The sequence below is a fragment of the Myotis davidii genome, unplaced genomic scaffold, assembly GCF_000327345.1.
Source record: "Myotis davidii unplaced genomic scaffold, ASM32734v1 scaffold573, whole genome shotgun sequence".
Classification (NCBI taxonomy): domain Eukaryota; kingdom Metazoa; phylum Chordata; class Mammalia; order Chiroptera; family Vespertilionidae; genus Myotis; species Myotis davidii.
Window position 1 is genome coordinate 4,673,153 of NW_006285997.1, and position 20,573 is coordinate 4,693,725.

The following is a 20,573-nucleotide window of genomic DNA, read 5'->3' on the forward strand; positions in this document are numbered from 1 at the left end:
AACCCAAGCCTTCTGCTTGCTCCAGCTCCGTGGTCGCCGCCATCTTAGTTGGGTTAATTTGCATACTGGCTCCTGATTGGCTTGCGAGTGTGGTGGAGTGATGGTTAATTTGCATCTTTCTCTTTTATTAGTGTAGATATATATACATGTATATATATAGACACACACACACACACACAGATATCTATATCTATATATATATAGATAGATATTTTTTTTTTGTCAATTTTTCTTCTCCATGTCTCACCTCCATTTCCTCAGTTCCTCTCCTGTCCCCCCACCTCCTACCCCAACCTGTTTTGGTCTCTGTCTGCCCTGTTAGAGTTTATCCTTAGAATTCTAGAAGTCCAGTTGTTAGTTAACACCACTCCACCGTGGAAAAACAAAATTCTATCTAGAAGCTCTGAGCATGTATGGGGGGGAGGTCCTAGTCAGCTTCTGCCATCTTACTGCCTCTTGTTGGGGACTCTCAGTAGGCATTTGTTGGCAAACAGATTTCCCTAAAATTCCTCTAATTGTGGCCTCACTGCCTTTGTTCCCAGGCCAGAGGTTCGAAGTGCTGCCTCAACCTGAGTCTTTTGAGGAGTTAGTGGTATAATTTGAGTTGTTTCTCATTTTGTCCACTGCTGGGTGAGGATTCCATTTTCTTGCATCAGCTAGTTATTGCTCTTTCTTTTATTTAAAATTTTAAAAATATTTTTATTGATTTCAGAGAGAGAGAGAGAAACATCAATGATGAGAGAGGAACATTGATCAGCTGCCTCTGGCATGCTCCCACTGGGGATGGAGCCCGCAAACTGGGCATGCGCCCAGATTGGGAATCAAACCGTGACCTCCTGGTTCATAGGTCAACACTCAACCACTGAGCAACACCGGCTGGGCAGTTCTTGCTCTTTTATAATCCCCAAATCATTGCCTGCACTCCCTGTCGCCTTTTCTTGGTGGGTCAGAGCTGCTTTATAAGCTGATGGGATGTGGTTCTCAGCTCCAAAGCTTTTCCTGTCTTGATCATCAACTTCATTCAGACATAATTCTGCATGACTTTCAAATAGTTCTAGGTTCAGGTACATCTTCCTCAGGGAAGCTTACATTGTTCAAGATTTTGCAAAAGAATGTGCCCTGAGGCCCTGATAGCTCAGTTGGTTAGAGCGTCATCCGGATACACTAAGGTTGTGGGTTCAATTCCCAGTCAGGGTACATATAAGAATCAACCAATGAATGCATAAATAAATGGAACAACAAAATTGATCTCTCTCTCTCTTCCTCTCTCTTCCTTTTCCTCATCTCTCTCAAATCAATAAGTAAAAATAAATAAACTTTTAAATAGAATGTGCCCTGAGTTGTTGCTGAGGCTGAGAACTAATGGTTCCCGTGGGAAGCCCTTGAAGAACAGGCAGGGAAGGGATTAGGAATTCCCGACTCAGCCTTCTTTATGGTTCTTTTGTTTCAGTGCATTGCCTTTCCTAGAGGACTGAGCCTCACTGACTTGTGACTTGAACCCAGGTGGTGAGACATGGGATGTAGTCTTGTATGTTGGTTGATGGTGCCCCCTCCTCCAATCTGTTACACTCCCAGAGTAGGAGATGACCTTAGGTAATCATGAACACAGGTATGAAAGACTGATCTAAGGATGAAGTTGGTCCTTAGCTGGTATAATTTTTCCTTTCAGGCTCCTGTGGCATTTGATGACATCATTTGTACTTGCTTCAGGAGGAATGGATGCTGCTGAGTCAGCAGCAGAAGGAGACCTGTGGTTCTGACAGGCTGGTGGCACCCCTGGGTATGGGTTCACTTCCCCCCACCTGAGTGAGTCTGGATTGGCATTCCCAAGTGCATCCGACTATGACATACTTGAGAATTTTATGGAATCTTACCATTTTTTCCCAGGCATCTTTATACTATTTATATCTGCTCAGTCCCTTTTCTCACTTACCTAACTTACCTTTTCTACCTGGTCATGATCACTCACTACCCTTTCTTTAAATTGGCCAAGAGAATTGGGGAAAATTGGGCTACACCATGATGCCTCAGGATATCCCAAGTTGCCAGATGGGAAGCCCTAGCTGTGTTACGTTGGACTGCAAGGTGAATTCTGTTGCCCACAGGACACGAGGTAGAAATAGTGTCAGACCTGGAGTGTGGAAATCTGTTCTCAGTCCCAGCTCTACCATATGACACTGGTGTGACCTTTTTCAGTCTTGACTTCCCTCTTCATAGGATGGTCATAGAGGTTGAATAAGATAAAACAACCTAAAACTTTGTGTCCATGTGGTTATCTTTCTATTTTCTGAATGTCCTTTCTCTGCTTCTATGGGTAGACTCTGTGTACCATGGACAGCGGCAATTGTATTTCAGGTGTGTGCTTGCATAGATAGTATTTTCTGATTTCAATTTGATGGCCATCTGTCATGCCTGTCCTTTCTTCTTTTCATCTTGGTCTGTGACTAAGAGTTATGAGAATGACAGCCTTCGCTCTCTGTGGGTGGGGGGATTGCTGCTTGGGTTGGGTCTTCTTCCTGTGCTAAAACACTTGAAAACCACTAATTCTTCTAAACCAGAAGTGGCAAAGGAGTAGCTCATGGGCCAGATTAGGTTTGCAGATTATTTTATTTTTTTGCTTTCAACACTTTTTTTTGGCTTCTTAAAAAAATACTATATATGTTATCAGTATTTAACCATTGGGAGTTTTCACATAAAACTATGGATTTCTGGCTTCTCTTAAAAAATGGGATCGTCAGGCAGTGCCGGCCCTGCGTCCACATGGTGGCCTCTTCCTGGAGTGGAGTAGCAGCTGTCCCGGTACATGGTTGGCCACAGTTTTCTCAGTTGTGTTATGGCTCTGCTCCTTCTCAGCCTTTGAGTTTGAGCCTCTGTTCTGAACCAATAGTTTTCAGACCTTGCTGTGCCCCTCATTGCTTTCACTGGTCCCTTTCTTTTAGGGGCCTCATGGATACCTGCATTTTCTAAACCAGTATGCTAAAATATTGAGATTTATATTTGCCTCCCTAACCAATTATCCTACAATGCTGAGAGGATGTCACAGACAGATCTTTCCTTAGTGTTGTGATCTAGATCCAAGATCTCATGCTTCTCTCTCTCTCTTCCTGACTCAGGACCAACTATTGCCAACCCAGAGCTGTTCTGTAAGTTTGAGCAAGGGTCAGAACCATGGCAAGGCAATGTCCAGGGCCAGAGGCATCTCCTGAGCCACCACCCAGGTGAGTGTGGACCTGCACCGGGGCAGGGGGCTTAGCTGGAGAGAGGACTCCTGTCTCATCCTCTGCTTCTCCCTGTTCTCTACCAACTTACACAGAATGCCCCCCCCAACTTCACCATAACTAAAATATGCACATGTCCCCTGGCATAAATTCCATGAAGGCATGACTTGCTCTTCTTTACTACTGTATTCCCAGTGCCAAGAACAATGCCCGGCACATGGTAGTTGCACAATAGATAATCACTGAATAATGGATGGATGGATGGATGGATGAATAGTCATTTACTAAGTTCTAAGGATTTAACTATGTTTCCCTCCTTTGATAAACCTGTCCTGTCCAGGGATTGGCTTGGTTCAAGCAGAGCCGGGCCATATGGTAACCTGTCACTGTGTAAGAGACTGAGTGAACCCAGCCCCTCCTGAGGGAGGAAAAGGGGGTGGGAACAAATTCCTCTGTGAATTGAATCACAGAAGTTTGCTCTCCCTCATGGTCTCTCTCAGATGGACCACAGGAGCCCTAGGCTGCTTCTTTTTTTTTAAATCCTCACTTGAGGATATTTTTTCTATTGGCTTTTAGAGAGAGTGGAAGGGAGGGAGGGAGGGGCAGAAGAGAGAGTAACATTGATGTGAGAGAGACACATCACTTAGTTGCCTCCTGCCTGTGCCCCGACCCAGGCCAGGGATTGAACCTGCTACCGAGGTGTGTGCCCCTGACCTGGAATTGAACCCAAGACCCTTTGTGCTTGGGCTGGCGCTCTAACTACTGAGCAACACTGGTCAGGGCAAGCCCTAGACTTCTTGATACTATTTGTTTTGTTCTTCCACGCTTGACTCTTATTCGGAGTTTTGTGCTCCTGGGTTAGCGCAGTTCTATAGACTGGTCTCTTAAGTTCTTGGCCCTGGGCATCAGAACTTCCATCGATGCATAAAAAAATGTCTCCAGAGGACTTTGAGTTGTCTAAGCTGCATTTCAACTAAGGAGTGAATAAAGAAACTTGAAGAAAGAAAATCTTAGTGAGGTTATGAGGGTTTCCACCTCTTTGAAGGGTTGTGGTGTAACAGAAGAATGGACTTTGTTTCTCTCGAGGGGCTGAAGCAGCCCCCCAAGGTGGAAGTTATACAAAGATGGATAGCAGCTTAAGGAAACTCTGGGACCAAAGCTGTCTTGATGCCTGTCTGTCAGAGAATACTGTGGAGGGGACTCCTGCCGAGTATGGAGTCGCAGCACAGGCAAACCTTGCTCTCTTGCACTTCACAGATGCTGCTTTTTAAAAAAAAATAAATTGAAGGCTTATAGCAGTCCTGCGTTAAGCAAATCTATTAGCGCCATTTTTCCAACAGGCTCAGGTGATGGTTGGCTTTTTATTTATTTTATTTTTATTTATTTCAGAGAAGAAGGGAGAGGGAGAGAGAGAAATATCAATGATGAGAGAGAATCATTGATCGGCTGCCTCATGCACGCCCCACAGTGGGGATCAAGCCCGCAACCTGGGCATGTGCCCTGACTGGGAATCAAACTGTGACCTGCTGGTTCATAGGTCAATGCTCAACCACTGAGCCAAGCCGGCTGGGCGATGATTGACTTTTTTTAAGCAATAAAGTATTCTTTAATTAAGATACATACATTTTTTAGACATAATGCTATTGCACATTTAATAGATTACAGTACAGTATAAACATAACTTTTATGTTCACTAGGAAATAAAAAAATTTCTGTGACTCACTTTATTGCGATATTTGCTTTCTTGTAGTGGTCTGGAACCGAACCCGCACTGTGTCTGAGATACGGCTATATTTGGCTTCAAATCTCTTTTTTGACCCTATGTTCTATTAATTCAGTTTCTTATCTATAAATAAATTTGAAGTCCTGAAGATTGTGCCACTGTCTTGGGTTGCAGAGATCAAATTGCACCGATCTCCTTTTGGCCAGGTGTGTCTATCCTTTAAATTTAAAAAACAAAACACAACAAAAAACGTCTGCTTAAACCCACCTGATTTCCTCCTGGAGGCAGTAAGGAGGGCCTGGGAGCTGGGGGACTGAAGAGAATGCGGGGAGAGGCTGTCACTTTGGTATGTGTGATCTCCAGCTTTCGTAGTTGATGTGTCTGTGATTGGCAGTGGCTCTGACTCTAGGACTTGAGGGCAATTCCCTTTGTCTCTTTTATCTAAAGGAAAAAACAAGATGGGCTGCATGGAGGAAGTGGACGTGCATGGGCCAGCCAGAGAAGCTGGACCGGACCTCCCCCCTCAGACGAAAGCCTGTCTTTCCCATTTCAGAGCAGAGAGTGGCACCATCAGGGAAAGCTGTGCAGGAAAATGCAAAAAGCCCTTGAAACCCCGATCCATCCAGAAGTCTTGGTTTGCACAGTTCCCGTGGCTGGTCATGAATGAGGAGAAGACGGCTCTCTTTTGTTCCGCTTGCCGAGAACACCCCTCCGCCAAAGACAGACGGTCCCGACTGATAGAAGGCTACACAGGACCGTTCAAGGTGGAGACTCTCAAATATCATGCCAAGAGCAACGCTCACCTGTTCTGCATCAGTGCTTTGGCAACCCAGGACCCCATCTGGGCAGCCCGTTTCCGGAACATCCGAGATGCCAGCCCAGATTATCCCATTCTGCAGCCCCCGGCGCCTCTGGGAGCCTATGGTGGTACGGCCCAGCTCCTGCCCAGCTCTCGAGCTGAACGGGAGGAGCCTGTGGGGAATGGGGCACTTCCTGCATTGTATGTAGAGTGCATTTCCCATGTGAGGCATAAAGATACCGCCAGTGACGTCAGCAGCTCCTCAAACACTAACATTGTTCGTAATGACTCTGCTGAATCCTGCGGCCAGGTAATATGTTCATAATGGTTGCTGCATCTCCAGGGGAGGATTCCATACTGAGAACAACATACATTGTGTGATGATGATGAAGAAATTATATGAGCTTACCTGCTACTAATGTTACCATAAGCTAAGATGCTTGTCATGTCTTGGGCATTGTTTTAAGTGCTCTCCATGAACTCTCATTTATTTAAGACAACAGCCCTATTATTATCATCTCCTTTTTGCAGATAACAAAACATAATTAGTGGGACAGAACATTCTAACTCCTGATAGCAGGGAAGCACCTAGACTCAGAATAGTAATCGTTATCCAGAATCCAAAACAACCACAGAACAACTGCAGCATGCTTACTAGTAAGTCATCAATTCACATTTCCTTTTCAACTTGGACCTCGGAATCATGGAGCACTTGTAAACACTGCCACGGCTCTTCACACACGTTCTTTCGTGTAGTGATTTTGGTGCTGCTCTGAGGCTGGGGGAGCAGCCTGGTTGGACGCACCGTTGGGAGTGATGTGTCCAGAGTCCGAGGCCTCTCGTGGTGTTGACCTCCCCTCAGGCCTTGCCACCAGCGCAGTGTTTTCCTTCCACTCCCTGCAGCGCTCGTGGGTCCTAGAAGACTCTAATTCTCAGTTTATTTTGTAATTTTCTAATTCTTTGGAAGGTTGGCCTGTGAGAAAACTGTTAACTGGAATCTTTGAGTAACTAGAACCCTCCCCATTTTTCACTGTTCCCTGTAAGTAGGACTTTGCTACAAATCTGTTTGAGTACCCGCTCTAGTACACCAAGGAGCAGAGCTCAGACATTCCCTTATCTAACATCAGAAGGGCGCAGCTAAAGTTCGTAAGCTCGAATTTTTCCAGAATCTAGAAAAGTGTCAAGACTTATTTCTCTTCACATTCATGTTCCTTCTAGTTTTTAGATTAGAAGCTAATAAACAGGCCAAACCTCTTATAATCTGAATTCCTGTAGCAGTAAAGCCTGTGTAAACATAGTCGCATCTCTCGTTGCTTTTTACTCCTTCCTTTCCACCCCAGTGGGAAATTCCAGCAGGTGCTTCTAGAGGCAGAGGTCACCTTAGTAGTCACGGCTGAGTAAGGACACCCCTCAGGACTGGAGGAGACAGGGTGCAGCCATAAGGCTCTACCAAGATCCCTGTTTTTCCAGCGTGTTCATATTTCCTCCGAGGAGACCCTAGGATCCCACTGAGGCTCATTTGGTTCTTACTCACTAATTCCAGGCCTCATGAATTTGCTTTAGTTCGAAGGATAAATTAGTTCCTCAGAGCACATCTGGCCTCTTGGTGAGCTTCCTAGGAAACGCAGGCCCTGAGAGGCACCCGAAAGTGTCATGCCAGTGTCTGACGCGAGAGGCGAGGCGCACCGCGTGACTGCTGCTCTCTGTTGCAGGAGCTCCCGCTGGTGTTTGAGGAGGTGGCAGTGTATTTCACGCGGGAGGAGTGGGGCGTGCTAGGCCAGCCGCAGAAGGAGCTGTACAGAGACGTGATGCGGGTGAATTATGAGCTGCTGGCCTCCCTGGGTAAAGATTCATGTAGACCTTTGTCACCACCATCATCTGACGTGAGCAACCCACAAGGGCACTGTGGCTGCGGTCATCTTCCCATTTCCGCCCTTTCCGTGTTCACAGGCAGAGAATGAGTCTATCTTCCACGCCTCAGATCTCGCCTTGCTTCGGGATATACTGTACTTTGTCACCTCCGCACCCATCTATCACCCGTCCTCCACCAGACATTTACTGAGTACCTACTATGTGTCTGGCGAACCTGAACTCGTTCTGCTTCCAAGGTCTGAGCAAGGTCTCTGCTTTCGAGAGGCTGGCGGGTATTGGGGAGAGACAGATACTTTCATAAGAAACTGTCAAATAACACAAGCTCCATAAGAGGTTCAGGCCTTGGCCGGTTCGGCTCAGTGGATAGAGCGTCAGCCTGCGGACCAAAGGGCATGGTCAAGGGCACATACCTCGGTTGCAGGCTTCTCCCTGGCCCTGCCAAAGAGAGTGACTTAATTTTCCTGGGCAACAGAGGGAGAGATTAGCAAAGTCTTCACCGAGTGTGAATTGTTTTAACCGAATTGAAAACTAGCTGGACAGGGAGGTGGAAGGACATCTAGACATGACAGCGGGAGGGGACAGCGGGAGCAAAGGCATGGAGGCAAGAAAGGGCCTCTAAGTGTATTGTGTCCTCCACTTCGTCTGTGCCCAGGCTGCCTTATCTTTCCAGGAGCCAGCAAGGGTTGGTGGCCAAGTGGCCCAGGTGTCACTAGACCAGCACTGGAGAATGATGAAGGTCATAGTGTTCCTTACCTTCCCCGAACATTATCTCCTCCATCTGCTTCCTATTCTTCTTTTTCTGCCAAGCACCCAAGGTTCTCATGCATCAAACCAGAAAGACAACTTTTCATGTTATAAAGCTTTTACTTTTTTTTTTTATTAGCAAATGATAACAGAAGCCTTACAGAACAGGCTGCTGAGCATAACTTAGGAATTCCAGCAGCGACTGATGCTTTAAAAATCACTATTTATGTTTTGGGCATACAATGTATATAGATGTAATTTTGTGACATCAATAGTCAATAGGGGTAAAGGAGATGAAGCTGTAAAGGAACCGCATTTTTGTGTGCTATTGAAGTTCAGCTGGTATAAATTCAAATTAGAATGTTACAACTTTAGGATGTTAAATGGAATCCCCAGAGTAACCAAAAAGAAAATAGTTATAAAATATACACAAAAGGAAATGAGACAGGAATTTAAACATTTCACTACAAAGAGTCAACTAAACACAAAAGCAGGCAGTAATCCTGGAAATAAGGGACAAAATAACTAAAAGGCATAGAGAAAACCAATAGCAAAATGACAGAAGCAAGTTCCTCCTTATCAGTAATCACTTTAAAAGTAAAAGTGGATCAAATTCTCCAATCAAAAGACAGAGATTGGTAGAATGGATGAAAAGGCATATTCCGACTATATGCCATCTGTAAAAAAATCAATAAAATATATTAAAAAAAAGAAAGTTAGGTGATGGCTAAAGATAATTCCATACAAATAGTAATTTAAAAAAAAAGGCAGGCATGGCTCTATTAATACCAGACAACTATCCCCATTCCAAAGCTAGACACAGAAGCCGAACTGGGAAGGAGGGAAACTAAAACACTGAGCCGTAACCCATGCCCTCACCTCAAAGAGGGCATCAAAGCACTTGGAGTGACAAGGTCAGGGAGCTGGATATTGGAGATGTTTCTGGAAAGAGCTGTCAAGTGCATTGTGAGCCTTCTCCACATACTGCCATGGGAGGGGTGGGGCGGGCTACTTTTCCCTGACCTGAAGCCTAGTGGGAACGACAATGGGACCTGTATCTCCTGGGGCTCCAGGCCTGAAAAAGACTAAGGCAGAAACTGGCTGATGGGCTCCCCTGGAATTGAATTTCTTTCTTATTTTTTCTTTTGCCAGTTTTCTGTCCTGTCACCAGTTCTTCTGAAACTCTCCAGTGAAATTCCACAACTCCTCTGAGGAGCCTTTTCCCCATGATCAAACTCCAGGGACCGATCTGCTTCACTCTTGGTCTGGAGACTGCTGTCATGGGTCTGTCATTGCTTCTGCTCTGTCTAAACGAGTGATCTTCCAGGCCTGCTGCATAGCTATGGTGGCCTCACACTGTCCTTTGTCTTCCCCTATTGCCTGGATCTGTCTCTTCTTTCAGGTGAGGTCTTTGCTTTGTTGGAGCACATCCTCCAGTAACTTTCTAAGAAAGTGTTCATGGGAAGAAATATTTTAAGACTTTGCATATCAGAAAATGCCCTCACAATTGATAATTTGGGTTGGTATAGAATTCCAGGTTGGAAATAATTTTCCTCAGCATTTTGAAAGCATTGCTTTTAGGTCTTACAGGTGCTATTGAGAAGTATAAATGCCTTTTTATTCCTAAATCTTTGAACACAGCCTGTTTTTCTATTCTTTTTAAGATCTAGTCCATGGTTCTGAAATGTGGAAACTCACTTTTTCCAATTTGGGGAAAAATTCTTTTATTATATCTCCATATCTATTTTCTCTCTTTCTTCCAAAAAGTGCTAATTGTTAGATATTACACTTTTTAAGTTAAACCTCTAGTTTTGTTTTATTTTTCTCTTTTTCTCCTGTTTTCTGCTTCTAACTTTTTTGTTCTGCTTCCTTAGAGATTTCCTCGATTTTATTTTCTAACAATTCCATTTAATTTTTTAAAAATATATTTTATTGATTTTTTACAGAGAGGAAGAGAGAGGGATAGAGAGCTAGAAACATCGATGAGAGAGAAACACCAATCAGCTGACCCCCGCACACTCCCCACCGGGGATGTGCCCGCAACCAAGGTACATGCCCTTGGCCAGAATTGAACCTGGGACCTTCCAGTCTGCAGGTCGACGCTCTATCCACTAAGCCAAACCGGTTAGGGCTCCATTTAATTTTTTAAAATTTCTTCTGTCACATTTTAAATCTAAGAGCCTTTATTGATCTTTTCATGGATGACTATCATGCATTTTCTCTTTGGGATTATTAATCCTACTTTGTTTTGTTTTTTGTTGTTTTTTTTAATTTCTGTTTTGCTCCTTGCATTATCTCTACTTTCTTCCATCCTTTTTCTGACTTGTTTTATGTTAGGGCAGGGGTCCTCAAACTATGGCCCGCAGGCCACATACAAATACAAATATTGTATTTGTTCCCGTTTCGTTTTTTTTACTTCAAAATAAGATATGTGCAGTGTGCATAGGAATTTGTTCATAGTTTTTTTTTAAACTATAGTCCGGCCCTCCAATGGTCTGAGGGACAGTGAACTGGCCCCCTGTTTAAAAAGTTTGAGGACCCCTGGTGTAGACTTTGAGTTGGCCCCATGTCCTCCCATCCCTTTCCCACCACCTTTTACTGCACCTGGGCCCTCCAGGTCCTAAACCTTCCAGGGATTCTATGGCCAAATTCATGTCCTCCTCCTTCACCCCCTCTGCCAGCATTTGGTGTTCAGCTGTTATTTTTCTTGCTCTTTTATCTTTCTGTCTTTGAAAAATGTACTCACATTTCTAGTTCAATGTTTCTCTTGGGCTTATGTCTTGTTTTAAGCAGGATATGTGTTCAACCCACCATACTTTAATACTTTATTATATTTTTCTTAATAGTAAATACCTGGATACATATATGCACATATAGTAAATATACATAGATTCAATCACCTAAAAGTTGATTAGTGAAAGTAATCTCCCCATGACCTCGTCTTTTGCTCCACCCCAATAGCCCCACAGTCATCAGTTGTCTGTATGTCCTTCCAAAGAAAGTATATACACACATTCACATAGACACATACGGAAACATGTAAGTGGACACTAATGGATTTTATTTTAAATCAAGAAAGTGAGTTCTTTGTATACCCTTGAGGGATATTCATGTTTTAAATAAAGGGCAGTGCTTAACCCAAAGACATGAACCTCTTCTAGTTAGATTTCGGGTTCCATGGCAGGTGGTAGACATTTTTAAGGGGCATTTCAAGTGCACGGGGCAGTAGTTGGTGGCATTCTTCCACTTCTCGGCTGGCTTTCTTTATCATCCTTGTCTTCTCTCTTTCTACTTTATCCCCCATGGTTCTTCCTATTTTCATGCTTTCTACTCTAGATGCCTTTGGCTGGCCCGTGGCCCATGGATCTAAGGAAGTTATTTATCCTGACTAATGGATACACCCTACTCTGGGTACCTCTTGGGTTTTAAGAATAAATTGGCACCCTAGATGAATGGGCATCCATCATGCCCCTGGCTGAATAGACGATTAAGAGATAGACCCAGAGGCATCCCTGAATATTTCAGGGACCGTAAATAGCTTTGGGCGAGCTACTTGACTTGATGGTCCATAGCAGTGACGTCAGTATGACTCTTTGTCCTTGCAATAGGGCCTGTGGCTACCAAACCAGACTTGATATCAAAACTGGAGCATAGAGCTGCACCCTGGATCAAGGATCCAAAGGGGGCGAAGTGGGGGAAAGGTCGTTTTCCAGGTGAGTATTGATCTACTGAGTTCTGGAGGGCACGTCCAGGGCCCAGGTAGCTGTGGCAAGTCACACAGTGTTAGTTCAGCCATACTTAACCTGAGCCTATTGTGCACCAGGCCCTATATTAGACTCTGGGTCGACAGAGATGAATATGAAATTAACCCTGCCCTCAGAGCGTAGAAAACTGGGAAACCAGGACAGTATGGAAATAATAAGGACTTTGATGAGCAGAAGTGCTAAAGGGACCGTGGTTGAGCTGATGGGAGGAGGGGTGTGGGAGATGCTGGTTCTGATCAACGATGTGCCCACAGGCCTGTGAGCCTCTACTCTCTCCCTCTTCCTCTGGTTTTTGGCACTGCTGGCCTGTGGGAGTTAGTTTGTTGCATATCTCCAGCAGTAACTTGTTGGCTAGTAGCTCCTGTTTATACTTCTGTGCCTCCCTTCTTTCAAAGGCTCATAAGGACTTATGGATGTTTAACCTCATTTCTTTGTGACGCCTCAGAAGAGGATTAAAGCCACCTGTTTATCCAATAGCATCTATGGCCAAGGTGGTTAACTAAGATTATTATTAGTAGCTGATGTCACATGATCCTGGGTCACTGTGTAGATAGAGAGGGGGAAGCTGGCTAAAGAGCCCACAGAGATTAGCAAACAATTCTTGACTTCCATAGATAATAACGGGGAGGCCAGTGATGCTCTCTAGGAAGGTGGGCCACATTCATCCGTTCTGCTTTGCGTCAGGATACGTATTACATTGGGTGTCTTAGCTGGTGGGAGACTGCAGAGTTCTGGGCAGCAAAATGAAGCAGTTTGATGTGCTCCCAAGGGAAAAAGAAGATGGTGGCTGCCGGAGAGGCAGACACGCAGGCCTCGGCTGTGGAATCTGCGTTGCTTCTAGCTCCTCCTGTGGAGACATGTGCCTCCTACTGCAGGTCCAGCCTTTGTGACGTGGAAGCAGATGGGCCTAGGAAAATCAAGAGGATTTACAGACCCCGCTCCATTCAGAGGTCGTGGTTTGGGCAGTTCCCATGGTTAGTCATTGACTCAGAAGAGACCAAGCTCTTCTGCTCAGCTTGCAAAGAAAAACCGCATCTCCACGACAGGTCATCGCGGTTAGTCCAAGGCTACACGGGGCCATTCAAAGTGGAGACTTTAAAATACCATGAAGTCAGCAAAGCACACAAGCTCTGCGTCAACACTGTTAAAATCCAGGAGGACACCCCTCAGGCTGCCCTAGTCCCAGAGATCTCCAGTGACCTGATGGCCAACATGGAGCACTTCTTCAATGCGGCCTACTCCATCGCCTACCACTCGAGGCCACTGAATGACTTTGAGAAGACCCTGCAGCTCCTCCAAAGCACAGGGACCATGATTTTGAGCAAGTACCGGAACCGCACTGCGTGCACCCAGTTCATCAGATACATCTCTGAGACTCTGAGGAAGGGGGTCCTCGAGGACGTCCGGAACTCCCTCTGCATGAGCATGCTGTTGGACAGCTCCACCAACACCCCAGACCAGGCCTGTGTGGCCATTTACATCCGCTACTTGAAGGGGGCAGAGGTGAAAGAGTCTTACATCACGCTGGCCCCGCTCTACAGTGAGACGGTGGATGGGTGCTTCGAGTCCATTGTCTCTGCACTGGATGAGCTGGACGTCCCCTTCCGGAAGCCTGGTTGGGTCGTGGGTCTGGGAACCGATGGCTCAGCCATGCTGGGCCACAGCGGGGGCCTTGTGGGAAAGTTCCAGGAGATCATCCCTCCGCTGCTGCCTGTCCACTGTGTGGCCCACCGGCTGCCCCTGGCTGTGGTGGATGCCTGCGCAGGCATTGATCTGGTGAAGAAGTGTGACCGGCACATCCGAACCGTCTTCAAGTTTTACCAGTCCTCGAACAAAAGGCTAGCAGAGCTGCAGCAAGGCGCTACGGCACTGCAGCAGGAAATCACCCGCCTCAAGGACTTGAATGCAGTCAAGTGGGTGGCCAGTAGGAGGCGCACACTGACTGTGCTCATCTCGAGCTGGCCTGCCCTGGCTCGGCACCTCCAGAGTGTGGCAGAGGCTGGGGGCCAGATTGGGCACAGGGCCAAAGGCATGCTGAAGCTCACGAAGAACTTCCATTTCATCAGGTTCTGCCACTTCCTGCTGGACTTCCTGAGCATTTACAGGCCGTTGTCGGAGGTGTGCCGGAAAGAAGTGGTGTTGATTACGGAGGTGAACTCCACGCTGAGAAGGGCCTATGTCGCTCTGGAGACCCTCCGTCACCGGGCGGGGCTCAAAGAGGAAGAGTTCAATGCCAGCTTCCAGGATGGGCAGCTGCATGGCATTTCCTTAGACAGAATGGAGGTGGCAGAGCAGCGTTTCCAGGCAGACAGGGAGAGAGTGATCCTGACAGGGACTGAGTACCTCCAGCAGAGGTTTGACACACACCGTCCCCCACAACTCAAAAACATGGAGGTGTTTGACACCATGAGCTGGCCAAGTGGCACTGAACTGGCCAGTTTTGGGAACGATGATATCCTTGCCCTTGCCAGGTACTTTGAGCTCTCAATGCCCCCAGGGTACAGCGAGCAAGCCCTCCTGGAGGAGTGGCTGGGCCTGAAAGCCACGGCCAGGAACCTGCCGCTCTCCATGCTGTGTAAGAGTGCCCTGGCCCAGCACTGCCGCTTCCCCTTGCTGAGCAGGCTGGTGGCAGCGGTGGTCTGTGTGCCCGTCTCCACCTCCTGCTGTGAGCGTGGATTCAGTGCCATGAACCGGATCAGGACCGAAGAGAGGACCAAGCTATCCAATGAGGTGATCAACATGCTCATGATGACAGCAGTGAATGGTGTGGCAGTCACCCAGTATGACCCGCAGCCCGCCATCCAGCACTGGTACCTAACCTCCTCAGGCCGGCGCTTCAGCCACGTCTACGCCTGTGCCCCGGTGCCACCCCATTCCTATGCAAGTAAGTCTGCATGGTAGAGTTCCTGGAGGGGGAAACACGGCGGAAGGGAATCTCATCCTGGGGACACAGGGATTTGCACATCTGAAGCAAATAGCGAACCCTACCAGATGGTATATGATAGAGCCTTCCCAGCGGGCTTTCTCAGCCTCAGCACTGTTGACATTTGAGGCCAAATAGATCTTGGTGAGGGCCCGTGCTGTGGTGGTGGGTCTTCGGCAGCGTCCTTCACCTCTATCCGTTACATACCCACTGGATACCGTGGTGCCCTCCTGGTTGTAGCAACCAACTGTCTTCAGACTTCAAGGGACAAACAGCCCCTAGGGGAGGTCCTGTGTCCCAGCATGGGCATAGATTGGCCTGCAGCCCTAGTCATGTCTCCGGTCTGTGCTGCCACTGTATTTTTCCACTGGATGTGCCTTGGGGTGCAGTTGGCAGTGGGAAGGGGATCCTCATGTACTGTGTTTTCCCCAAGTCTGATGGTGCCTTCTCTTTCCTCCCACTTGAGGGGCGGTGCCCGGGATGGAGAAGATGGGAGCACGCCATGTGGAGGAGGCCGTGACCCAGAAGCCGCCCATCCATCCTACGGGAACGGGTGGAGATCCTGACGACTGCCTCATGGACCCTCCTGACAGGCTCCTGTACCCCCACACCAGCCAGGAGGCCCCTGTGCTGTCCTGATACAGGCTCTGCAGGAGCAGGAATCCTAGGATTGCCTTGGAGACCCTTACCCTGCCCCTTGTGGTCATGCTGACAGGCTCTGTGCCCTAGAATCTTCCTTTGGTAGGGACTCTAAGAACAGGAAGTGGGCAGTGACAAGGTAGTTACACCCACATGCCAGAGAGGCAGGGCCATCAGGGGGTGCAGAACTTGTTCACCTCTAAATGGAGCAGGGGCAGCACTGACATATGCACTCTTATCTCAAGTTCATGTTTAAGGTGCTTCAGGAAATAATCCCATTGCGAAAGATTTCACCCCATATGCTAGTGGCAAGAGGATTTTTCTGAAGTGGGAGAGACTACTGGGGGTAGGAACTTAAAGGAGCACCCCAGCCCCCTGGAACGTTGGGGAGCATTCCAGTGGGGCTGTCCACGGCCTCGGTGGCCTGGGGAAGACACTGGGTGAGGGGCAGAGGATGACCAGGCTCCAGGCTCAGCTGGCCAGGGTCTGGGATGTCACCCTGGCTCTATGACAAGCAGGTACAGCCTGATTTCAAAGTGGGAAACTCATCAGAGAATCTCTCTACCTCCTCCTAGGACCGCCCTTTAGGGTGAGACAAGCAGAGCCCTTTGCACAGAGCGCTCCAGAGAGCTTCTCCTGCGGCTCCAGGCCAGGCGAGAGAAGCATCTCCCTGGAGCGAGCCAAGCCCATGCGTCCCACCCAGTCCCACAGTTGCGGCCCTTGTGTTTGACCTGCATCATGCTGGGGTGCCTTCCTAAGCAGCAAACTGGACCAAGTTGCCCTCAGGAGGCTGGGATCCGGTCCCTGCTCTACTACAGGCAGTAGTTCAGCCATGATTAATCATTCCTCTGTGCTGTGCCTCAGTTCCCCCCTCCATTAAGTAGCAGAGAGTCCATGTGCCTGCTGGTTCCCAGCCTGACACAGAACTGGCACGTGACAGTGCATCCACCTACCTGCAAGACAGGCCTCGGACCGCACAGAGGGGACTCTTCATTGTCATCCTCTGTCCCGTCACCCATGTCTTTACTGTGGGAAGAGGTGCTCCTAAGATGTGCCATCGGCAGGATGGTCTAGTCCCGTGGTCGGCAAACTGCGGCTCGTGAGCCACATGCGGCTCTTTGGCCCCTTGAGTGTGGCTCTTCCTAAGCCTCAAAAGAAATTTCAGTCGTTGTACTGTTGATATTTGGCTCTGTTGACTAATGAGTTTGCCGACCACTGCTCTAGTCCATTCTTCCCAACATTGCTCTGGGGATTCAGCCTGGGACCCCCAGGCCTGGGGCTCAGGGCCTGGCTGTAAGGTCCCCCCGGAACTTGTGTGCCCACTCCAGGCACAGAAGGGCCCCCGCACTGTGAGGTTCCTGCGTGCTCTTGCCCATCTGCCCTTCTTCCCCAAAGTAAAACACTTCCCTTCCAGGCAGCTTCCTTCAGCAGGCTCCTCGGCCGCTTCTCTGGCTGGAGATGGTGTGTCCGGTCCTGCTACCTAACCGCTGCGTGGGGAAGGATGTCATCAAATACATGGTGACAGAAGGAGACTGGGCTTAGGTGGTCAATACACAATAGAGTATACAGATGTATTATGATGTCATATACTTGAAATTTATAAAATGTTATAAATTTCTCTGCCCCTGCCTTGCTTGTTCAGGCTCCTTGCTGGCCTTGCTGCCGGCCCCCGCTGGGGTCCCTGCTCTGTTGCAAGTTGAGGTGGTCTGACCCTCAGCCAGCAGTCTGCCCACTTCCCCTCCTTAAGGGTGCCGAGAGCCCTGGCAACACTAGTATCTGAAAGGCTCACTGGATGGCTGACCCCCGGTTCCCAGGATTCTGACTCTCCCTTCCTGTCTCCCCACCCTTAGCACTTAGCCTCTGTGCCAGGAATTCTGCTCTCACTTTGCCCTGAACCCGTGGAAATGTCTCTTCCTGCCCTTGGGGCAGGACCTTGGGCAGCGTGTTACCCGGCCAAGATGGAGCCCGCTCACACAAGCCTCTGTGTGCAGTTCGGGAATCTGCCCTAGGCCAGGCACTGTGGGGTGAATTGGTAGGATGGAAGCGAGAAAGGTCCTCTAAAGTGGGGGTTGTGGTTCCCCCCTTATCCATAGGGATTCCGAATTGAGGTGACTTTCCTGCAAGGGCTTTCCTCATGCATCTTCCAGCCTCTAAGAATCCTCAGAGCAAGATTTAGTCCCGCGGCCAACGCTGCATGTGGGCTCCATGCACTTACTTCCCGATGCAGGTCTAGATGCTGCCCTGGAGGCCAGCTGGGGACACCCTGCCTTGCCACTCTGTGCTCTGAGCAAGCTTCCAGGGCCAGCCTGTGAGGAAGCCGGACCCCTCGGAATGCCGCAGTGTGGCGAGCGCCTTTAGGCCGTTCCCGGAGGCCTGTTGCCGGGCAGCTCATTTCATTTCAAGAGAGCTGCTGTGTCTCAGGCCCCAGGGCCTGGCTGCCCCTGGATTGGAGAGGCTTCCTATTTTTGCCTCACAAGCAACCAAGCTGAAGGGCATTGGGAATACAAGGAGCAAGTGCTCCGCCTTTGGCCAGGGTCCTGGACAAGCCTCCACCCTCCTCTCCTACCTGTAATCTTCATGGCAACTCCATGTTCCCATCCTGGCCTTCCCCACCCACCCACCGCGCCCCATCACTGACCTGAATAGCCAGCGTAATAACCGACAGGTAGGTGAGAGCCAGAGACCAGGTGGGGGGCGGAGGAGCCTCAGCCTTGCCCCCCCCCGCCCCGCCCCTCGCCCTGCCCGCGGGGTACATTGGGGAGCATGAGACTACCGGACTGTTGGTTCTCTCCCAAGCCCAGGCGTGCTCAGTGTTGGGCAGGACAGTGCGAAGATTGGCCAATTCCCGCATCCCGGTGTCTGCCAGCCAAGGACTCCGGGGGGCGGGGGGGGGGGAGGCGGATGACAGCCCAGGAATGTCCTCCTTCAAATATGTGCAAATGAGGTTTATAAAACCACGATTGATTTTCAATGTTTTTCCCTGAATAAAACATTTCGACACAGGCCTGTGCCCTATGAATTCTTTTAGAATTAGGGAACTGGAGAAGCTGATCGAAGCTGAAAAGATCGGGCTGCCCAGAAAGCCCGCCCTGAGCCCATCGGCCGGACCCTCTCCCCCAAGGATGCGCGCGCGCCTGCGCAGTGTAGGTCTCCCTAAGTCCCTCCCCTTTGTCTGGGGGCCTGGGATGGAAACTGTTGAGGATGTGAAATTCTTAGTGTGGTAGGTGATCAAGTTGAAAAGATTCCCAGCAGTTGAGGGCCTCTCTCTTCCTGCCTTGCTTTTTCTAAGGCTGGTGGCCCCAGGGGCTCTTTTTTCTTGGGGAAAAACCGGGGGAGGGCGGAGAGGGTCGGGGAAGGGCGGAGAGCCGACTGTCGCGGGAGATGCTCGAGGGTCACCCCTCTGGCCAGTCCCGCTGTGGCTCGTCCCTGTTCACACCGCACCGGCTGTGACCTTGGAATGTCACCGCTCAAGCCTCCCTTTCTTCATAGGCAAAATGGGGATGATGATGATGATGATGAGGGCCTTTTAAAAAATATATATATTTTATTGATTTTTTACAGAGAGGAAGGGAGAGGGATAGAGAGTTAGAAACATCGATGAGAGAGAAACATCGATCAGCTGCCTCCTGCAAACTCCCCACTGGGGATGTGCCCGAAACCAAGGTACATGCCCTTGACCAGGATCGAACCTGGGACCCTTCAGTCCGCAGGCTGACGCTCTATCCCCTGAGCCAAACCGGTTAGGGCGAAGGCCTTTTTTTAAAAAAATCCTTACCCGAGGACATATTTCCATAGACAGAGAGAGAGAGATGATGATGATGTGAGAGAGAAACATCGATTGATTGCCTCCCCTGCCGCCCCTGTTGGGGATTGAACCTGCAACTTAGGTATGTGCCCTGACCAAATCCAGCCGGCAACCGTGAGGTGTATGGGAGGACGCTCCAACCAGTGAAGCCACCCGGCCAGGGCGATGGCTGCCTTCTAAGGCTGCTGTGAGGATCACACCAAATAACGCGTATAAACTCTTAACAACGCAGCACTGGTAGTATGTATTGGGTGTTTTGGTCGGTATCATTGGCCTGTGGCGGTCCCAGAGCAGATTTCTGTGCCTGTTACACTGTTCGCCAGTTTCTGCTTCATGTTGTTGTCAGTTACAAGGTACTGTCTCCCCTCGATGACAAGGTCCTTCATGCTCCACGTGGGCTTCTTGGCCACTGTAGACCCCAGGGCCCAGCACAGGACTGTGCCTGATAATGTTAAAAGAATGGATCCAGTGCTAATTTCTCTGGTGCAGACTTCAAGTGCTTTTGGTCAGAGGTCATAGAGTCTGGTTTGGATTCAGTTTCGCTCTGGCTGGAGTTTTGGACACATGGGTGTTGCCTCTGTTTTTCAAGATCTGCAGGGCTGAGGACAACAGCTTGTTAGTATCTCACCTCTCCGGCAAACCGTGGTGAGTTCTTTCTTCTAACAGAAGTCTCCCCTGCTGCACTGTGAGCTTCTGTCTCCAGTGGTCTGAGTGGACACAACGTAGCCACTCAGTCTGCCTCAGAGATGGTGCACAGTTCCCTTGCTTCTTGTCCTGTCTTCTAGTCTTATGTTTTCCTTCCCCTTGCCCAGTGAATTTTGAATTCCAGAGACTCCCCCACAGTGGGTTGCTGCAAATGCAGCTCTGTGAGTGCCTAGTCCCAACACGGCTGCATTAAGATGGAGACATACTGGGTGCTAGAGAAGGGAGATGAAGGGAAGGAATCAGGTGACTCTGATATGGTCAAGGCCAGCCTCCCCATGAGGTGACACTTAGCATTGTTATTTTCCATCTGAAAAGAGCTCAGCCTCTGGTGTGCAGGTGACAGGGGGAAGACCAATGGGAAAGGGGCTGACACAGGAGCTC

At 48.8% G+C, this 20,573-nt stretch overlaps 1 protein-coding gene across 1 annotated transcript; it reads left to right on the forward strand.

Moving 5' to 3' along the window:
* The first annotated feature begins 1,315 nt into the window (after positions 1-1,315).
* On the forward strand, positions 1,316-16,804 carry ZNF862 (zinc finger protein 862). The gene is given in 8 exon segments (XM_006757218.2): positions 1,316-1,691; positions 1,694-1,780; positions 3,114-3,218; positions 5,389-6,050; positions 7,453-7,582; positions 11,965-12,069; positions 12,890-15,004; positions 15,510-16,804. Coding segments are annotated over 8 exon segments (3,438 nt in total). The 5' UTR covers positions 1,316-1,630; the 3' UTR covers positions 15,683-16,804.
* Positions 16,805-20,573: the final 3,769 nt, after the last annotated feature.